Raw genomic sequence first — 18,600 nt, 5'->3', positions numbered from 1 at the left:
GCTTACCTGGGACCAGGAATAGGATATTATGGGCTCCGGGGGGCAGTGGGGAGCAGCTGGACCAGGGATGGTCCAGAGGGATGCTTGGGATGGGGAAGGGAAAGGGTACCAGAGACACGCTGCCCCATTCCACCAAGGCTGGCCCCGCAGACCCTCTGCCTGTGGGGTAGGGAAAGTCCTCAAGCCTGAGCATACTCACGCTCTACTCACTCACTCACATCCCTTATTTCCCTTCTCCTTGTGGTCTACTTCCGGTTCATTAATTATGAATAATTAGTAATAATTAATCATCATCATTCATTCATTACGCCTTTTTTGGGAAATGGCGCAAAGCGTTTTGGAAAGCTGCACAGTGCAAGTAGTATCTTAAATTATGAAACTGTATTCAATGTATTCATGACCCGGTAGTAAATTTACACATAATCAAGGATCTTCTAATAGTCAACTGGCAGAAAATAAAAGATTAGAGACTCTCTTTTTGTAATCGACCGGACCCTCCCAATGAGCAGGTCTGTGGGAAACAGGAGGAGGAACACGTGATCTGTCTGGGTTATTCTGAGTGCTAAGGGGGAAGAGATGGGCAGGAGCATGTGTCCCACCCCCCCACCCCCACCGGGCACATGGGAGGGAGCAGGGAAGAGTCAGAACGCCCTGAGAGACAGATGCAGTCATTTCAACCTAAGCTCCGACTCTCCACACACTTGTCATGTAAGCCCATTTGTGTGTCCTCAGCCCTAGAACAGGGTCCCAGAAAATGCTGCGAAGGGATTATCTGATCTCCTTGCAGGGGATGCGTAATGAAAAGAGCTAAGAAAGTACTAGCTGCTCTAATAAATCAACCCTAAGACTTCAGTAGCTGGACACAACAGAAGCATATCTCTGAGTCTCGTAACAGTCCAGCGAAGGCGCTCCTGGTGACAGCAGGACTCCAACTCAGGGATTCAGCCTCCTTCTACTTGTGGCTCTACATCCAAGTGGAGAAGGCACACCCTCCTTTTAAAACCTTGACCTGGAGTCACTCACATTAATCCACTAAGGAAAATTTGTTATTTAGCCACACCTGACTGCAAGTGGGGTGGTGGTGGGGGGAGCATGGCTTGGTCTACCACAGACATTTCTACACCAAGACTCACGGCTTCCCATTTGATTTATCCAGATTCACTTCATTATGCCAAATGTCCTCTCCAATTACTCTATTTTTCATATCAGGGCCCAGACCACATCTTACACATTTCTGAACCACCAGCAACTAGCACATGGTGGGAACTTTGTAAATGCCAGTTGATTGGTTGATTGATTCATAGCCCTTTCTCAGAGATTTCTAGAGTTTTACAAAGCACCAAGCCCTAATTCATATCTTATTCATTGTCTATCGACAGCTCCCTCTCTGCCTCCACAGTTACTGCCCGACCCGGCCCAGCTAGCTGGATGGGCAACTGGAAACTTCCCACCACTTTTCCATCTGTAGAAAATCCAGTCACCCTCCTTGGCTCAGTTCAAATGGCACCTCAACAGCTAACCTTTCCTTGCCCACCAAGATTTTTCTTGTTCACAAATCTAGCACTTGGTGTTGCTCCCTGATAATGTTGCCTTCTCAAATGCATCTGTCTAATTGCCCATCTAAATTCCAGTACCTTCATGCCTCTGTACCCCCTTAACACTTTGTTCCAAACCACGCACAGAGCAGATGCTCAGTGCAGACTTGTCAACTAATAGATTAGCAAGATGAGATTCTAACACTCATGAAAAAACATCCCCTGGACCAATGACCCCCTACATGCCTGCATCAGCAGGGAACTCAGCAAAAGCGGAACTCTTCTGACACATTCAGGCAGCACAGACAACAAGATTAGAAGGTGATTTTACCTCCATCCCACTCCCTTTATCTCCCTCTTGTCATCACAAGTACAACCCAGGGAAGAACTTCTGAGCAGAGAGAACATTGGGAAGAAGGGATTTATGATCCCCACGGCATGAGCTCGTGTGTGTGTGTGTGTGTGTGTATAAATGGGAGAGATCTGAGGAAAGAGCCCTCATGCTACACCCAATCTTAAGTGTCAGAGGAAACCAGTTGACCCCAGGATGGGTGGTCTCTGAGGTTAGGGAGAGGATCTTAGCTAGTCAGCAAGAGCCCTTTGCTGGATGCTGTAGCCACCTCGCTAAGAGCATGAGCCCACGTGCTGGAGAGGAGAAAACACTGGACGTGCTGGTCTAGGGGGCCAACTTCCCACCTAGTAGAACGAAGTAAGTCTCTGCACCTCATCTATAAAATGCAGATGATGACTTTCTGCCACCATTGGATCCAGAGAAGTCTGGAGGGCAGCTTCCAGGATGCAGTGATCAGGCTTGCCAGCAAGGGGCTTTATACGAAGCATATTCCAAACTAATACCTGGGATTATTGTAATCTGCTCTCCCCAAGATTTCAGCATCCTGAATCCACAGATTGTGAATGTCAGAAGGCACCTGAAAAGTCAATCTGGAACCACCTCTTCATTTTCTAGATGAGACACATCTCATTTCTGAGCACGTGGGGTCATGCGCTGCGGTTGCAGAGGGCCGTGCTGCATCTCTGCCTGTGGAACTTGGGGCTGTCAGGAACGGCCACCAGGAACCAAGCTTACGTGAGGACCCTCAGGCCACCTGGAAGAAATGGCAAAGCTTGGGGAAAACATGCCAGCTTCCTGCGGGCCAGACTGAATCCCTCTGTGACCAGACTTGACTAATATAGAAAATCATGCCTGTGATGACTGGCAGTGGCCCAGGGATAGGCTTGTCACCCAACCGGAGTTTTTCCCTGGTTTTCATGTATAAACGCCAGGAAAATGACTCCCGCTTCCTTCTGCAGTCACGAAATTGGGATGATGTCAACATAGAGCTATCCTCAGCCATACCCTCCCGACCTCACCCCATAGAAATGAAGGAGAGGGGAGAGGAAGGGAAGGAGAGACGGAGGGTGGAAGACCTGGATGAGGGTCCAGGGGTCACTCTCAGCTTCAAGCTGGACCTTCTCCTTCCTTATTCAAAGGCCCAGGAGGAGCATGTGGAAGGGCGGGGCAGACAGTACTAATCACCTGTGCAGAAATACTTTCCTCTTTTCCATGACCAGTGGAACCCTGACTCTGGTGGGAGGTGGGCAACGTGCCAGCAAAAGAAAACCCCATCTCCCAGGCTCCCCTTCCAATAGGGTGGCATGTGAGTAAGTCCCAGGCAGCGACGTGCACACTGCAGATACAGGGAGGCTATTTTGCTGGGTCTTTGTTACCTCCCCTCCCTCTTTCTTCCCTAGAACGAAGCGATGGCTGGAGCAGAGGCCATCTTGCAGCTCTGTGGCCGTGAGGAGAGAAGCAGTGCCATCCTCTCCACCCGTCAGGAGGAGACTTGGGTCTGCTCCGTGGTCTCCCAGCCTCGCCCCTCCCCATTCAGTGAGAAGCACCCCCTTCTAGACCACCTTGCAGATGTTGGGACCCCAGAGTTTTCTGACCAAGTGGCCCAAGGCCATTCCCAGAGCTGGGTGTGTCCTTTCCTGGGTCTGTCCTCCCAACGGCAGACCACACCACATGGGTGTGCCCCCACCAAGTCCAGAGGCACCCCTGGAAGATGGTGAGGGAAGGCCTCTCTAAGGAAGTAATATTTGAGCAGAGACTCAAAGAGAGGGAACTAATGATATGAGAACCTCAGGCAAAGGAACCTCAAGCACAGAGGCCTCGGGTGAGAAAAGATTGAAGCTGTGGGGCTGCTCCCCACTCCCGGGAACCCACTCCTCAAAATTCCCACCAAAGCCACCCCAGGCCACTTGGGGCATCCTTCCCAGTGGCTGTGCAGTTCCACTCCCTAAAAGCAACTTTGAATTAGATAAATTCCGCATTTAATTCCTCCTTAACTAGTCCATTGCCTCCTCTTGCGTGTTCCGTACACCAATCAATGGTGACCTAGGCTGCAAAGATACTGGCCTGGGGCCGGCCACCTCTGGCCACGGGCAATATGGCATCGGAAGGCTGGTCTGCATGACTGCCCCAGTTGCCATTCTCTTTTTCCCGGAACATGGTTTCCTTTCATCTCCAACTGACTGATTCCAGGCCCCGGGCTCATTTGCCCATTTGGTCTTTGGCATACAGTCTGGGATGAGTTTGATATGGTTCCTGGCCTGGAGGCAGTGGGATGAGTGAGGTGATCTCCGGAGGGACCCGCAAGCCACAGGGATTATCAGTGTGTCTCTGAGTCATGTCACCACCATCGGGACCAGAGTTTGGTACACTTTTGCATCTTGGAGTCCTTTCTCAGCAGGAGGAAGAGAGAGGATGGACTTGAATTAAATGTAGGCAGGGAAAATAGTGAGCACTGTTTCCTCTCTCCTGGAAAAGACGTGTTGCATGAAGAAGATAGCAGGTGTTCATGAACATGGGCTTCTTGGTGCTTAAGCCCATCATAATGTTGCTGAGAAAACATAAGCTACCTTAGTGCAGATGGGTCTTAGACCCCACACTCTGAGCCAACTGGAAAGGCCCCCAAAATGGCTCAGAGTATATTCACCAGAACATAATAAAGGCAGAGGATCTCCAGGGCTATGGGGATGTGGAAAAGGGTTGGCTGTGATTAATATATTCCCTCGGGATCAGATTAGAAATGATAATCACCTCTCCTTCAGGAAGAGACTAGGATTGGGGGAGGTGGGGAGGGGGAAGAGGGGTGTACCTAGGGAACTGGAGACATGCACATCTTTGCCTTTGCTACAGACTTGTCAGGAAATCTGGAAGGTCCAAAAGTTTCTGATGAGATTTCCACAGAGAAGCCAATGTGACAGATGCCAAAGCTTTTCCCATCTTGAATCTAGCTTATGCTCTGGAATCAAGGCAAGGGTAGGCAGCTACCCAGCTTGTTTCCTTTGGCGTGAACTCAGCCAATTGCTCTTGGGTTTGTTTACGTTGGCCGCCCGCTGTGGCTTAAGAGCCTTGAGACAAGAAAGGGCAACCTCCACTCAGAGGCTTTGAGCAAATCCAAGGATTCTAAGCTGCTGAAGGGGAATCTCTGGGTGGGTAGGATGGCAGGCAAGCAGGAACTGATGAGACTTCCAGGATTAGGCGTTCAGGAATTGGTGATTTTATGCAGACATATTTCAACGTTTTCCACGCGGTACAGCCTGCATGCCCAGCGATTACAGGGTCCCCAGGTGCCCTGCTGTGACAAGCAAAACTCTTTTATTTACTTCCAGGATCACTGTGAAGACCAGGGGGCCTGGAGGAAGTACTGGGGTGGCCTGAAAGTACACTTGGGGAACTTGGGGGGAGCAGTGGTTATTTATAATCGAGTACAAAGTTATTTCAATATTACAGCACAGGGAACTACACTCAATATTTTGTAATAACCTATAAGGGAAAAGAATCTGAAAAAGAATATATATATATATATATATATATATATATATATATATATATATATATGTATATATGTATATATATATGTATAACTGAATCACTTTGCTGTATATCTGAAACTAACACAACATTGTAAATCAACTACACTTCAATTTTTTTTTTTCCAGGAACTGGGGTCAAAGAACAAGTATACACATATATATATTTTAAATAAAGCTGATTGTATCACAGAAAAAAAAAAAAAGGTTTATACAACAGTTTTAGCCACACTGTAAAATATTTTGCCAATCTAAATGGTGTCAATGCCTCAAGTTTGTTACAAATACCAGCAAAAGTGAGCTTTGCTCCTTTATATGTTTTTAGTCTCTGTCTATCAGTTGTCTGTTTATATCTTTGGCCTTGATATTTTTCTGGAAAATAGCAATGCTACTGTCAGTTATATTAGTTTCTGTTTTGTTAAAAAACAAACCACAAAAAGTTATTTTAATACTTTCATCCCTGGCCTGGCCCTTGCTGGTGTGTCAGTAATATGTCAGCTCTGATTCTCTGCGCTAAAGCTGTGGAGAGTGAAGCAGTGGGGCCTGGAGAGGGGAGGGCCGTGGCTGGTCACTGTCGCTTTCTCATGAAAGCCTCCTTGCTGACCCACCTCCTCGCTACCCCAGCGGGTACTCCAGCCCCGTGTTTATTCTTCCCTCCTTCCCTCCATCCCTGCCTTCCTTCCTCGCAGTGATCAACATTTACTGAGTGCAGACTGTGTGCAGGGACTATGCTAGGATTTGGGTCCTAAAGATTAGTAACGCGTGTCCCTTTCCCTTAAAGGAAGTCAAGCTCACGAGCGAGCGTGCGTACCTTTCCGTGGGGTGGGTGCTCGAACATTAAGCCTGCCAGTCTCAAGCAGAGCTGCAGGGGTTTGGTGATGGAAGAGTGGGGACCTGGCCGTGGGAGAGAGGAATGCATCCATGAAATACAGCAGGAAGAAAAGGCTGGCTAGTCGAGGTGTGTCGCCTTGAGTAGGAACCAGAGATCAAGGGTAAGATCATGGGTTTTCTGGTGGCAAACCAGAAACGAGCATCCAGATGTAGCAAAAGCCCAGGAAAGGAATGTGGGAATACAGAAGAGATGACAATGAATAAGTCTGGAGAAGTAGAGAATTTATATAACTTAATAACGGGGGGAAAGGCTGGGGGGAAGATGGATGGCAGGCTGGCATAGAGGAAACAGCATGGCCTCCGGGACAGACCGAGGTTTCACCTTTGGCTCGTGAATGTATTTGCTAGGTGTCCTTGAGCAGCTTGGAGAATATCTTAAAGCACCAAGTTTTCATACATTAAATGGGCTCATTGTTACAGGTCATTGTAAGGATCACAAATAACGAAGATGATGTGTCTGGTCTGAAACAGGTCCCCATGAGCGGCCGTTACATGCCTACATGTCCATCCCTCACTCCCCACACCCCTTCCTAGCCCAGACTCACAATGTATATGCGGTTCCCCTTGCAGAACAAAAGAGGGAACTGGGAGGGAGCTGGTAGATCTCTAAGCCTGAGCCCAGGGGGCATGACCCCAGTGGACCAGGAGTCTCCCTCTCTGTCCTGAGAAGCATCACAGAAGGGCATGCCCAGGGACAAGGGGCCAGGCTGCTGGAAGCTTGCGGGAGGAGTCGTGGGCGTGAGAACTGAGAAGAGGGCACTGCGGAGTGGCAATGAAGGAGAAGGCGAGGAGAAGGGTCGGGCCGGGGCTGGGCAGCTGGGAGCCACGGCCAGCCTGCAGCAACACTCCTGTCCAAACAGTGGGGGTCACGTCCTCAAGGGGTCCAGTTAGATATTCAGGGAGACTATGCAGCCTCTGTTGTTTTAATACTTTAGTGACTTGATAATCCTTCTGTTGTGCATTGCCTGACACACTCTGCATAGAATTTCTGATCTCTCTCTCACTCTAGTTTAACTATCTTGAATATTATAATAGCAACTTCAAATCTCTTTTTTAAATTGTTTTATTGGAGTATAGTTGATTTACAATGTTGTGTTAGTTTCTGCTGTACAGCAAAGTGAATCGGTCATACATATACATATATCCCCTCTCTTCTAGACTCCATTCCCATATAGGTCATTACAGAACACCGAACAGAGCTGAAAGACGGTGACATTTAAAGAAACAGAAATAGCTTCTGTTTTTAAAAAAAACTCTTTACCAGTGAGACACGCTTTTCTCTGACCCTTTGCTTTCCAAATGACATCCCACCAATAAGGGACAGGGAAATCCCACGAATAAGGGACAGAGAAATCCCACATAATGTCTTTTCAACATAAATTCTCAGCTGAGCTGGTGATTTCCAATACGCATCTGATTCATTTCCACTCTTACTGGAAACAGATATGAGACTGCAGACCTTCACGAATAGGTAGAAAGCACTTTTCAGAAAGCCTGTTCTTGGTTGCCAGCTCTCTAGACGTCCTCTGGCCTTTCCTAATTTAGTGATCCTGGAATATCATTGCCTGTACGCGGCATCCCTAACAGGCAGTGGTATGACCAGTGTCACCATCTTGGATTCTAGATGTGCTGTGATGCCATGAAGAAATCATCCAAAGATCAGCAGAAAAGCCAGTTTTCTTCTGAGGGGATTTCAGTCTTGATGGTGAAGCATTTGAATCCAGAAGTCGCCCCTGCGCCCACAATCAACTCTCTTCTCTTTGGTAGATTTTTAGAGGGAACCTCTCAAGGAAACCATAAAAACCATGAAAAATTAGTTGAGATTAATGCATTTTCTGAAAATCATGGTCTTGTGACTGAAACTTATAGTTGGGCATCACTTAACATGTTTCTAATGGAGTTGGTGCAATATTTTTTAAAAACCACTACACACTTGACGTCAAAGCAAGACATTTGTTTTAAAAGCCAAGGCACGTTAACAGAAGTGGGGGGGAAAGACAATAATTCTTTAGTGAATCTGGGCAGTGACATAGCCTCTGAGGTCTGCCTCAATTGCCTATTTACCTCCAACCCAGTCCTGAAATGGAGCTTAGAAACACGCTGAGGTCAAGGACGCTGACAGGTGGTGCCGGGTACCCTGCAGGGATGATCCCAGTAACATGCAAACACTGCACTTCCTGGCGTCTGTGCCTCCCCCTCTAGGAAGGGCCTCTCCTGGACTTTCAGTTCACTTCTGGCAATGAGAGTGTTTACTGATGGATCTTATCCTGGGCTTGCACTTCTCTGAGCCATCGGTGATGAGTCTCGCATCTCAGGAATGGATCTGTTCATTACAATACCACCCCTGGACATTGGTCCTGTGCTCTGTGGCTTATCCAGGACAGCCCCGAGGAGGAGGCCGGGTTGCCATCATTTCCATGCTCCAGACAAGGAAAGCAACCCAGAGAAGCTTTGGGCTTGCCCCGCAGGACAGTGGGCACTGGAACCCATGCCTGGCTCCCAAAAGGGGTGCATTTCCTACTAGAGTAGGTTTCCTCGGCATCACATGAAAGACTCTGTCCCCATGAGGCTGTACCCAAACAGACAGCTCAGGAATGTGCCTTTTCCTTTTCTCCAGTGAGAGGTGAAGGCACAGGCTCGGGGGCAAGGCAGGTGCCGCCTCCTCCTAGCTGAGCAGAGACAGAGCTTCTTGGAGCCCCATGTTCCTCTGTGTGTGTTGGCGCTGGCACCCCTCGCCCCACCGCTCTCGCCAGCTCTGCCCAGTGAGGTTAGAGGCGCTGGGCTCAGGGAAGGTTGACACAGAGCTTTTCTTCTGGGTAAATGAGGGATTGCCCAGAGCAGAGTAAGCATGGAAGCTTCTGCAGCTTGAGAGGCAAACGCTTAGATTCAGCTTGGTCTGGAGGGAAGGGAGTGGACTGATTCTTCTTGACACTCGGAGACCCCCAACTCATAATCCCAAATCAGTATCTATGAGAGTGGGTCAGTGTGATGGGAGAGACCACCAGGCCTCAGAAGGGAGGTCCCCACCTGGAAGGGGGGTCCTGGCTGGGGAAACTGGCTTGATACAAAGATCTGGGAGTTCCAAGGAGTGGCTGAATTTGGTACTTGTGTGGTGAGGCCGAGATCCCTGGGGGATAATCGTGGAGCCCAAGTGTGGGACACACGACTTTGCTGGGGTCAGAAGTCAGGTCAGCGAGGGCGTCAAGGTGCAGTGGCAGATGACCCCCCTAGCACACGTGTGACACTTGCCAAAGAGCACGGAATACCCCCCCTGCTGTCTCCTCAGGGGGTCTCTGGAAGCCCCCTTGGGATGGGTAGACCCTGGAGAACTTGGGGGAACCCAAGGCAGGAGGCCTCAAGAAGGAGACACCAATGGCTTCTTGGTCCAGCTTTATTAATCATCATGTGGGCGCTCCAGTCATTCACAGGAAAAGGAGGGCTTGCAATCCAAACTGGTGGTAGGGCTCTTTAGTAAGACGGGGACCAAACACACTTCGCAGGAGGTTGTGCGGATTAAAGACTGTGCAGAGCGTTCAGTTCTTAGCAGAAGCACTAGCTCCTAGTAATTGCTCTGTGGGTGGGGACTGTCCTTATATCATTACTAGTACTGGCGCTGTCACTGGCCTTACGCCATGGGCCGCCGGGAGAGCACCCAGGGCCAGCGGGCCTCTGAGCGAGGGGTCACGACATCCAAGAAACAGAAGCCTGTACCCTGGTGCTGAGGTCCTTGCAGCTGTGTGAACTCCAGGCTTCAGTTTCAGTGGCTATCAAAACAGGGCTAATGATGAGAGGCACATTGACATTCAAGCTAATGCAATTTTAGCTCCAAGGCCCCTTCCAAGGGTGCCCAGCACTAGAAGGATACACAGAGAATAGAGGTGGAACTGCTTTCAAAATGTCTGGAACATTTTTTCAATCTTAGAGCTTACCTATGAAAGAAACTTGATAGACGCTTTCCCACATTTGACCGTAATCTTAAAATTCACATGAAATGACCAACAGTTGAGCTGTAGAACTGAAAGAAACATTTTAAGTTTCTATCCAAAATAGAAAGTAAATGTAGATCAAACTTGCTAGAGGAAAAGACTGGATTCCTTTCTCTTCTCCTTATTGGAAATATTGGTATGAAAAGGCAATTAAAGAGCCTGCAGCCAGTGGTGTGGAGGGAGCGGTATTATTATAAGGGTGAGCGAGTTGGTTAATTAATAAAAAATGAAGTTATTTGTTATGGCTTTTGTGGTGGTGGTGTTTTTTTTAAGAATTTTTTTTTAAAGATTCTTTGATGTGGACCATTTTTTTAAAGTCTTTATTGAATTTGTTACAATATTGCTTCTGTTTTATATTTTGGCGTTTTGGCCACGAGGCATGTGGGATCTTAGCTCCCGACCAGGGATCGAACCCGCACCCCCTGCATTGGAAGGCGAAGTCTTAGCCACTGGGCTCCCAGGGAAGTCCCTTTTGGGGTGTTTCTGGTGTTAGCCTAAAATGTATATTTTGTTGTGATTTCTCTCTTCATGCTAGATAAATATTCACCTTTGTATCTAATTTTATTTCATAATCTGGGGTACTTTTGTCTTAAAGAGGGTCCCTAAAATTGTATAAGCTTCTGACCCCACAAAGCCAGGATCTGCCCATATTAATAACACCACCTGCTTTTGACATTATGATATGGAAAAGTACTCTACATATGTTGCCCAGCTATGTGGAGAGGAGCTTCCGAGGGGTTTCTGAAAAGAGATAGGGGCCACTGAGAAGACAGATAAAATGGAAAAACTCAGCCTCATGAAAAGACAGTGGGCAATAAATGGAAGCAAGAAGAAAAGAATCAAAAGAGGCAGGTGGGGCTTCCCTGGTGGCGCAGTGGTTGAGAATTTGCCTGCCAATGCAGGGGACACGGGTTCGAGCCCTGGTCTGGGAAGATCCCACGTGCTGCGGAGCAGCTGGGCCCGTGAGCCACAACTACTGAGCCTGCGCGCCTAGAGCCTGTGCTCCGCAACAAGAGAGGCCGCGGCAGTGAGAGGCCCGTGAACCGCGATGAAGAATGGCCCCCACTCGCCACAACTGGAGAAAGCAGAAAGAAAGAAAGAAGAAAGAAAGGAAGGAAGGAAGGAAGGAAGGAAGGAAGGAAGGAAGGAAGGAAGGAAGGAAGAAATGAAAGAAAGAAAGAGGCAGGTGGAGTAAAGTCTGGGGTTGACAGCTGAGAAAACCAAGTTTGAAGTTGGTAAGGGAGACACCCAGCAAAGCTCCTGAGAGCGTAGCAGGAAGGTGGCCCGGGGAATAGGGTTGACGAGGCCTATTTCAGGGGCCTCACCTGTTTCCCAACAAGCAGCCTCACTCAGACCAGGCAGATGTGGTTCTTGACAGAAGATGACACGTACTCTCTGAGGAACTCGAGACAGGCCAACCAGAGTCCACTGTGCTGGGGGAAAACAAGGAGCAGGTTATGATGTGGGATCCACGTCAAAAGTCTGCCTCTTTCCCTTACGGCCTGTGGCTTCATCCCCCTAATTGAGGAAGACATCCTGGCTGGGAAGCCTCGGGCCTCTGTTAGGAAGGGAGAGAAAGAAGCTTCATGAAACATGAAGCTTCCTGAACTCATATGCGGAGCTGTCTTTTGGAATTCCCATCTGGCTTTCGCCTTGCACTTCCTTTCTGCAGATAAAACTGCAGGAGCCCCGGGGAGGCCAGAAGGGTCGGTGGCATCCACTGTGTCTGGGTGAGAGTCCCGGGCAGAACGTCTTCTCGGCTGGTCCTGAAGGGAGGTGGCTTTGCGGGCACTGCCATCTGCTGCTGTGCAGGGGACAGGGCAGAGGAGGAAGGGGAGCAGGAGGGGAGCCAGATGTGCAACAGGGCTGCGTGTGTAAGAAACATCTGCTTTGTTTTCCAGAATGCGTGTCTCGGCCTTGAAGGGTGGGCTCCGCTGTCTGGCGCCCTCTGCTGTGGCTGAGCAGAGCGGATACCCCCGTGGGTCGGGGCAGGAGTGGAAATTTGGATGTCGCTTACCTGGGCTGAAGGAGGTTAGGAGATCCGAGACACGGTTGCCCAGGGCCTGGGGTTGTAAAAGGTGAGTAGAACGGATCCGTGGAAGGTAAGCTCAGTCATCCACACTGAGCCATACGCTTCATTTGTGCCGTGCTGTTGGGAGCTGCAGAACTGTACTTGTCAGGAGAGGAATGGACGAGGCCAACCTCATTCACTAGCAAGAAATGTTATCTCAGAAAACACACACTGCAGGAAAAGGTACAGTCTTCAGCGGCACAGGAAATGCAAGAGAGTAAGGTTACAGGGGGCTGGGGGGAGCCTTCACCTCTCTTCCAGATTATCCGTGACGGATTCCTATAAGAGTTTAGAAGCTGCTGGATTCATATACCGTAGATTATAAATGGATGGAGAGGTGGGGGGACAGTAATGTATTATTCTGGGGAGAGCATACTCCTAAAGCATAAAGGATTTGGACAAGGAGGTAAAATGTTGAGAAAGGATGGTGGGCATGTACCTCAAAAACTAGAAAACCAACCTAAAACTTCAGCATGTCCTTAAAGTAACCGACACCTCCTCTGGGGTGTGGCCCTCCCGGCAGCTTCCATTGTGACCAAGTTGTACGCTAGTCAGACTGACCTGCAGGGAACTGGGGCCAGGTCCCAAGGGAAGGGCCAGCGCACTGGTTCTGGTCAGCAGGTGGGTGGAGGTGTGTGAAAGGCGATGATAAATGACGTCTGGCCTTTGCTTCCAACTAGAAGATCTCCCCGCAGAGCTCGGGAGGCCGCTACCAATCAATGACGTTAGCTTTGCAAGAGGTGATCTCCGAACCATCCTGGGTTTGTCATTAATTCATGTATAAAATGGCAAGCCCCTCCTCCCATGCCCTCACATTTCCTGCCTCCCTTATCCTATTTCATATTTCTTATGATCGTCTGAAATGCTGTGCATTCATCAGCTCACTGTCTGATGTAACTGTCCCCAGAACCTAACTCCGCGCAGCGGGATTTTGTCTTTTGTCCTCCGCTGTATCTCTAGTCTGAGAACAATGCCTGGCACCCAGTAGGGGCTCCATGAATATCAGCAGGAAGTAAGAGAGAGAGAACCGGAGACAAGGAGATGCATCTTTATAAAGAATGTTTCAATTTATTATTTTAAACCTGAACCTGCATAAAATGATGGCTAGTTGCATTTAGCTCAAAGCATCCCCATGACATGAACTGGAGACAAGCCCAGGTCTGGACCTTTGCTCCTCACCATTGGGTCCAGAGGCCACAGCAATCAGCCACGGAACTTAATTTGCATCCACTGAGGCTGTGACAGTGATGCAGAGGGTTTTCTCAGGGTGATGGTGGGAAGGGGGGTGGTGATCACTTATGATGGGGCTGAAACAGGGCCCGGACTGTGCTTCTCATGGCCCGCGGGCACCGAAATTCGGGGACGGTATCTGAGGGGGCACAGGGCAGGGCTCGAGGTGCCTGGGACTCTGGGCTGGAGAGACCCAATTCTTTCACCAGTGGATGCAAAAGCGGGTACCAATCCCCCAAAGGATACAGCTCAAAAGAGGACCTAAAAGAAACCCAAGCTTGAAGTTTCTCAGAAGCAGCATCATTCTCTTCCCTCCTGCGCCCATCCTCTGCCTCCTGTCGCTAATAATCTGTCCGCACACACACACACACACATACACACACACACACGCCCATCCCAAGGGCCCCTGAGGCCAGATCCTGCGCAAGGACGGACACGACACCGTGCTGGTCTCGGCTGCTCACACGCTGGTGTGCTGGGACCCCGAGGACGCGCTGCTGCCCGGCTGGCTCCAGCCCGAGGGCACTAGGCTGGCTGCCGGGCTCCTCCCGCTGCGACGGCTGGGGCCCCGGCCCCTCCAGGCAGCCTCCTCCATCAGCCTGAGCTTGTTGTGCTCCTCTTTCAGGAAGGAGTCCACAAATAGGCTCTTCTCACTCTTGATCTGGTCACTGATGTCGGTGGGGATGTCAGGGATCATCCAATCCACAAGGACGCTCAGGAACATCACCAGGTTCTTTGAGGGCCAGAAGGGGGGTGGTGAGAGGAGAGGCGGGGCAGGCGGGGTGGGCAGGGGTGAGGGCACAGACCCCAGACCCGGGGAGGCAGGGGGCCTCTGGGTTCCTCTGGCTCCTCAGCCGACTAGCGGCTGATCTCAGCCAGCGAGCATCACTGCCCCTTGGGGTCCCCGGGTGACAGTGGAGTAGGGACCGCGCCCATCTCCCAGAGCCCCCCTCCCATGCACGGCCAGACAGTGTTAACTGGCTTCTTCCCCTCCGCCCCCTGCCCCCATGTGTCCTGTTCTTGCCTCCAGGATCCGGGCTCCAGAGCTTTCAAAAAAGCAGCCATAACGCCCAACGGCCCCTGCAGGGCTCTCCCTGAACCAACCGCCCTTCTCTTCTTCCCAACTGTCCCTGCGTCCCCATATCGGAGGTGGACCCTTGGTTTCTGCACTGATTTCCGACCTCAGCCAACCCCACGTTCTGGTCTCACCGCCTGCCTGGGCCCTGCCTCAAAGGGCCTGCATCGGTTCTGAGGTTTTGTGCACATCTGTAAGTGCCTTCCTTCCCCCCAGTAAGCCACCTCCCCTCCCTTCCTGGGAGCGTTTTCTATTTAAGTGGGTGAAGACGTGCTGCAGTGCCGGCACCGCCCGCTGAAGGGCGGCTCCTCGTATGCTCCGGCTCCCAGGCCTTCCACACGCTGCCCCTCACCCTCCAGCTGTAGTTTCCTCTGCCTGCCCATCTTATGCTTGCACGCCCCCTCTCCTTAGACCTGGAGGACAGTGACAGCCCAAGAGATATCAGAGCCCTGCCATCTGTCTTCCATGCTCTGAACCCACCCCCAGCTCAACCTTGAACCCTGCGTGCTCCCAGGGCCCAGGGAAGACCTGGGAACCAAGGGCTGCTCCCAGAGGCTGCCGGGTGCCGTAAGTGACCTGGAGCTGCTTGGTCAAGTCAGACACTGGCCTTTTAAACCAAGCCCTCTCGGGGAGTGAAAGTGACATGTGACACGTGGTAAAGTAAGGAGGGCTTCTGCAGGCGGGGCAGCCAAGGGACAGGTGACGATCGGGCACACATATCGCCTCATCTCTCCAGAGGAAGAACGCCTGCTTCTCCAAGTGAAAGACTAGCCTCCGGGGCGGGGGGGGCTTCTTCACTTCCTGGGCTGGGGGCCGGGGGCAGGATACCTTAGAGCCCTCCAGGGACCTGCCTTCAGGGAATACAAAAGCCTGGGGGTAGGGGTGGCGATGGGAAAGGGATCTGGACTGGTGCCCCAGCCCTGCTCCAAGGCTGGCAGGACCCCAGTGGGAACGGTGGGCCTCGAGCCCGGAGAATCTCGGCGACGCAATTGTAGCTTCGGCTATTGTGGGAGATAGGAATCGGCAGCTCAGGTTTGCTATTCACCCGGGGCCGCCGGGGGCCTCTGGGGGCCTCTGGGGGCCTTTCCCACCAGGTGTCTCAGGGGCCGAAACAACACAATAAAGGAGGGGCAAGAGCTGGAAGAAAGAGTCAGAACTCAAGGCCTTTCTTGGGTGCGGAGACCAGGCGGGACGGTCTGTCTGCCTTCGAGGTGAGGCTCTGGTCTCCCATGCTGTTCCCCACTTTCTGGTCTTGGGTTTAACTGGGAATCAATCTCCACCCTGCACCTTACTCCACATTTGTCTTGTAACCTTACTCCACTTTATCCTCCTTCTGCAAATCCATCCGTTAATGAAAGCCCTCACCCAGGGAAGGGTCTCAGGGCTGCCTGCCGCACGTGAAGGCCCCTGAGTCGCAGAGAGCCCTGAAATCCCGGAGACGGGGCCATCTGTACCCCTGCAGCCCGGATCCTGACCCGCTGTGCCTTATCTGAACAACTCACCTGGAAGATTATGACAAAAGCCAGACGGGCAGACAGAACGGACCAGTACTGCTTGGAAAACTCATATGGGTTCGGGGCCCAGGGCGGCTCCCGGTAATCCTTAAACCTGTCCAAAGAGAAAGGCCATGTGACGACTGGGAAGAGACGGAGGGAAGGAGCTACTTCTCTGGTGCAACCTCAAAGGTCAAAGCAGCAGGCAGACCCCTGGCTCTCAGACTTGGGGGGGTAGGAGGCAGAGGTGAGGAGTCCACGGCCCAGCCAACAACGTCCAAAAAAGGACCAGAGTCCACAAAAGCCAACATCAGCCTAGAAGTGGCTTTCTTACTCTCTCCAACATCCCCAGAAGCTTCCTCTGGATTCTCCTTCCAGAGGAGCCCAGCAATCATGAGAGGAACCCAGGACTATGAAACCATCCTGGCTCCACTAGCCTGCGGGCTCTGAGGGGCGGGAGACCCCCGGACACCGCGTACACTGCTCCGCAGCCCGGGGCTCAGTGAAGACGCAGGTGCGGGCAGACGGTCAAGGGCGTCCTCCCCAGCCGGCTGCTCTGGGGCCACGGCCATGAGGGGGGCCGGCTTCGCTTGATGGCTGATTGAGAGCAAGCTGAAGGCTGAGTGAATTTTGGGAGGAGGGCAGTGGTAAGACTCACGGTTGGGCAGTATCCCCTTTCACTAACCATCTTTATCACCTGCCCATGTGGTTTAAGAAATAAAATGTCAGTGCCTGACGTGAGCTCAGACCATGGAGAGGTCTAGGGCTTGTCCGAGCTGTTGCCTTTTCCCCCCATCTTGGGATGACTCATGTTAAAAACGGCTTATTTTCTCAGACTCCCTTTTTTTTCTAAGCCTGGAAAAATAACAAGAGTTGGTACAGAAGAATTATGCCCCTTCACGGAACTGTCTTCTCCATGGAATTCAACAAATCTTCGATGCTCGGTAAAAGCAAAACAAGCCCCGGGCTGAAGCAAGAGGTGGGGTGGCATCAGGCCACCAAGCGGGGTGCACGGCTGCTGAGGAAGGCGGGGAGGGAACTCTGTCTCAGGAGGGCCCCGGAAGGAAAACAAGCGTAGACTGAACGTGCAGTGTGCGTCCATCCCGAAGCAAGGAGCTTTTCTGGAGGTTTCCTCATTTCACAACAAGATCCTCAGGAAGGCATGGATATCCCTGTATAACCCAGGAGGAAACTGAGGCTCAGAGAAGTTCAATGATTGGCCAGCAAGGGGTGGAGTCAAGGTGAGAATCCAAGTCTGCCGGAATCTGGGCTTTTCTCCTGTTGTCGGAAAGCTCCTGACTACCAGCTGCTGTTCGGGGTAGGGGATTCCGCAGCAGGTTCTCTCTGAACCTTCCTCTGTGCGGAATGAACCCGCTACTCTAAAGGATCCTCATAGAAGCACAGTGGCTTTCGACGGCCCAAGAAGAGATAAGGGGAGAAGAGAAAAAAACAGAGGAAGATGAAAAGAGATGCAGGGAAAAAGGCAGAAGAAGTCACAGTGGAAGAGTCAGCCGCAGAAGGAGGCAAGCGGAGAGGTGGGTACTAAGCGCTGGACTAGGGTTGGGCGAGAGGCCAGGAGCTGCCCCCTCCTCCCCCGGCTCCTCTCTCCCAACAGCTGATCACAGCTGTTGCAGGCCTGGTTTGACATCCGGACGCAATGCAAAGCTAACTGCAACCCAGCTAAACACCACGGGGCTCATCCTCGCCATCCTCGGCTGAGCACAGAAACACAGCCAGCTCCAGACCACGCCTGCTCATGGGAGAGAGGGAGGGTGTGGCCAAGGCAATAAGGACATTCGGGTGGGGAAAAAACTCAGGCTCGCCCACCCTCCTGCTGTCCCCCCAAAACCCCATGGCAGAAGGGAATTTATCTTGCTTTTCTCAAGACCTCTGGAGGAGGGGTGATACACGCGCCCCCGCCCCTACTTTTCACCGCGAGGAAATCCCTCCCCAGGTCTAGCCCAATCCCTGCTGCTGCTGCAAAGTTCATTTCCCTTGTTTTCTAGCTCCATCGATGAGGGAACAGCTGCTCACTGACCTCAATATGACAGCCATCGCTCACCCCTCTTTTTTATTTCCAATCTGCAAAGAATCCATAAATAATCTAATTCTGGTCCCACTTCTGCTACTAACTCACTACAGCTTTTGGAAATGTCACTTTGCCCTCCCTGAGTGTCCAAAACATGTTCTGAATCTGGCAGGCACATCCATGTAATCAAGGATCTGGGGAAAGATTAACACGCAGATACGTCCAGAAAGCTCGACTTGCAATCCGTTTGTGCCAATGGACTAAGGGTGCTTTGTCAGTAACTACAGGGCAAGCTATGCCCAGAAAACAGCAACACGCAATTTAATGAATTATACATCTGTTCACATTTCTCTTTTCAAAGCTCACTTTTAAAAAAAACTGTGACCTGGAGTAAGCAATGTATTTTACATTAGT

General features: G+C 51.0%; 1 protein-coding gene and 1 long non-coding RNA gene across 7 annotated transcripts in view; one reads left to right on the top strand and one right to left on the bottom strand.

Moving 5' to 3' along the window:
• LOC309641530 overlaps positions 1-18,600 on the top strand; it is a 462,249-nt gene that overhangs the window by 90,669 nt on the left and 352,980 nt on the right. The window lies entirely within an intron of this gene.
• Positions 13,404-18,600, bottom strand: part of ANO2 (anoctamin 2) — a 348,333-nt gene continuing 343,136 nt past the window's right edge. For all 6 annotated transcript variants that reach the window (XM_082421522.1, XM_082421524.1, XM_082421521.1 and 3 more), the window contains 2 exons: positions 16,167-16,272; positions 13,404-14,322 (listed from right to left, as the gene is read on the bottom strand). In XM_082421522.1, coding sequence (XP_082277648.1) covers positions 14,050-14,322; positions 16,167-16,272 — 379 coding nt within the window. In that variant the 3' untranslated portion in view covers positions 13,404-14,049. The remainder of the gene's footprint in view (positions 14,323-16,166; positions 16,273-18,600) is intronic.

This window comes from Balaenoptera physalus (genome assembly GCF_965194825.1).
Source record: "Balaenoptera physalus genome assembly, chromosome: 13".
In the NCBI taxonomy this organism is placed as follows: Eukaryota; Metazoa; Chordata; class Mammalia; order Artiodactyla; family Balaenopteridae; genus Balaenoptera; species Balaenoptera physalus.
This window is presented reverse-complemented; position numbering and strand designations above follow the sequence as displayed.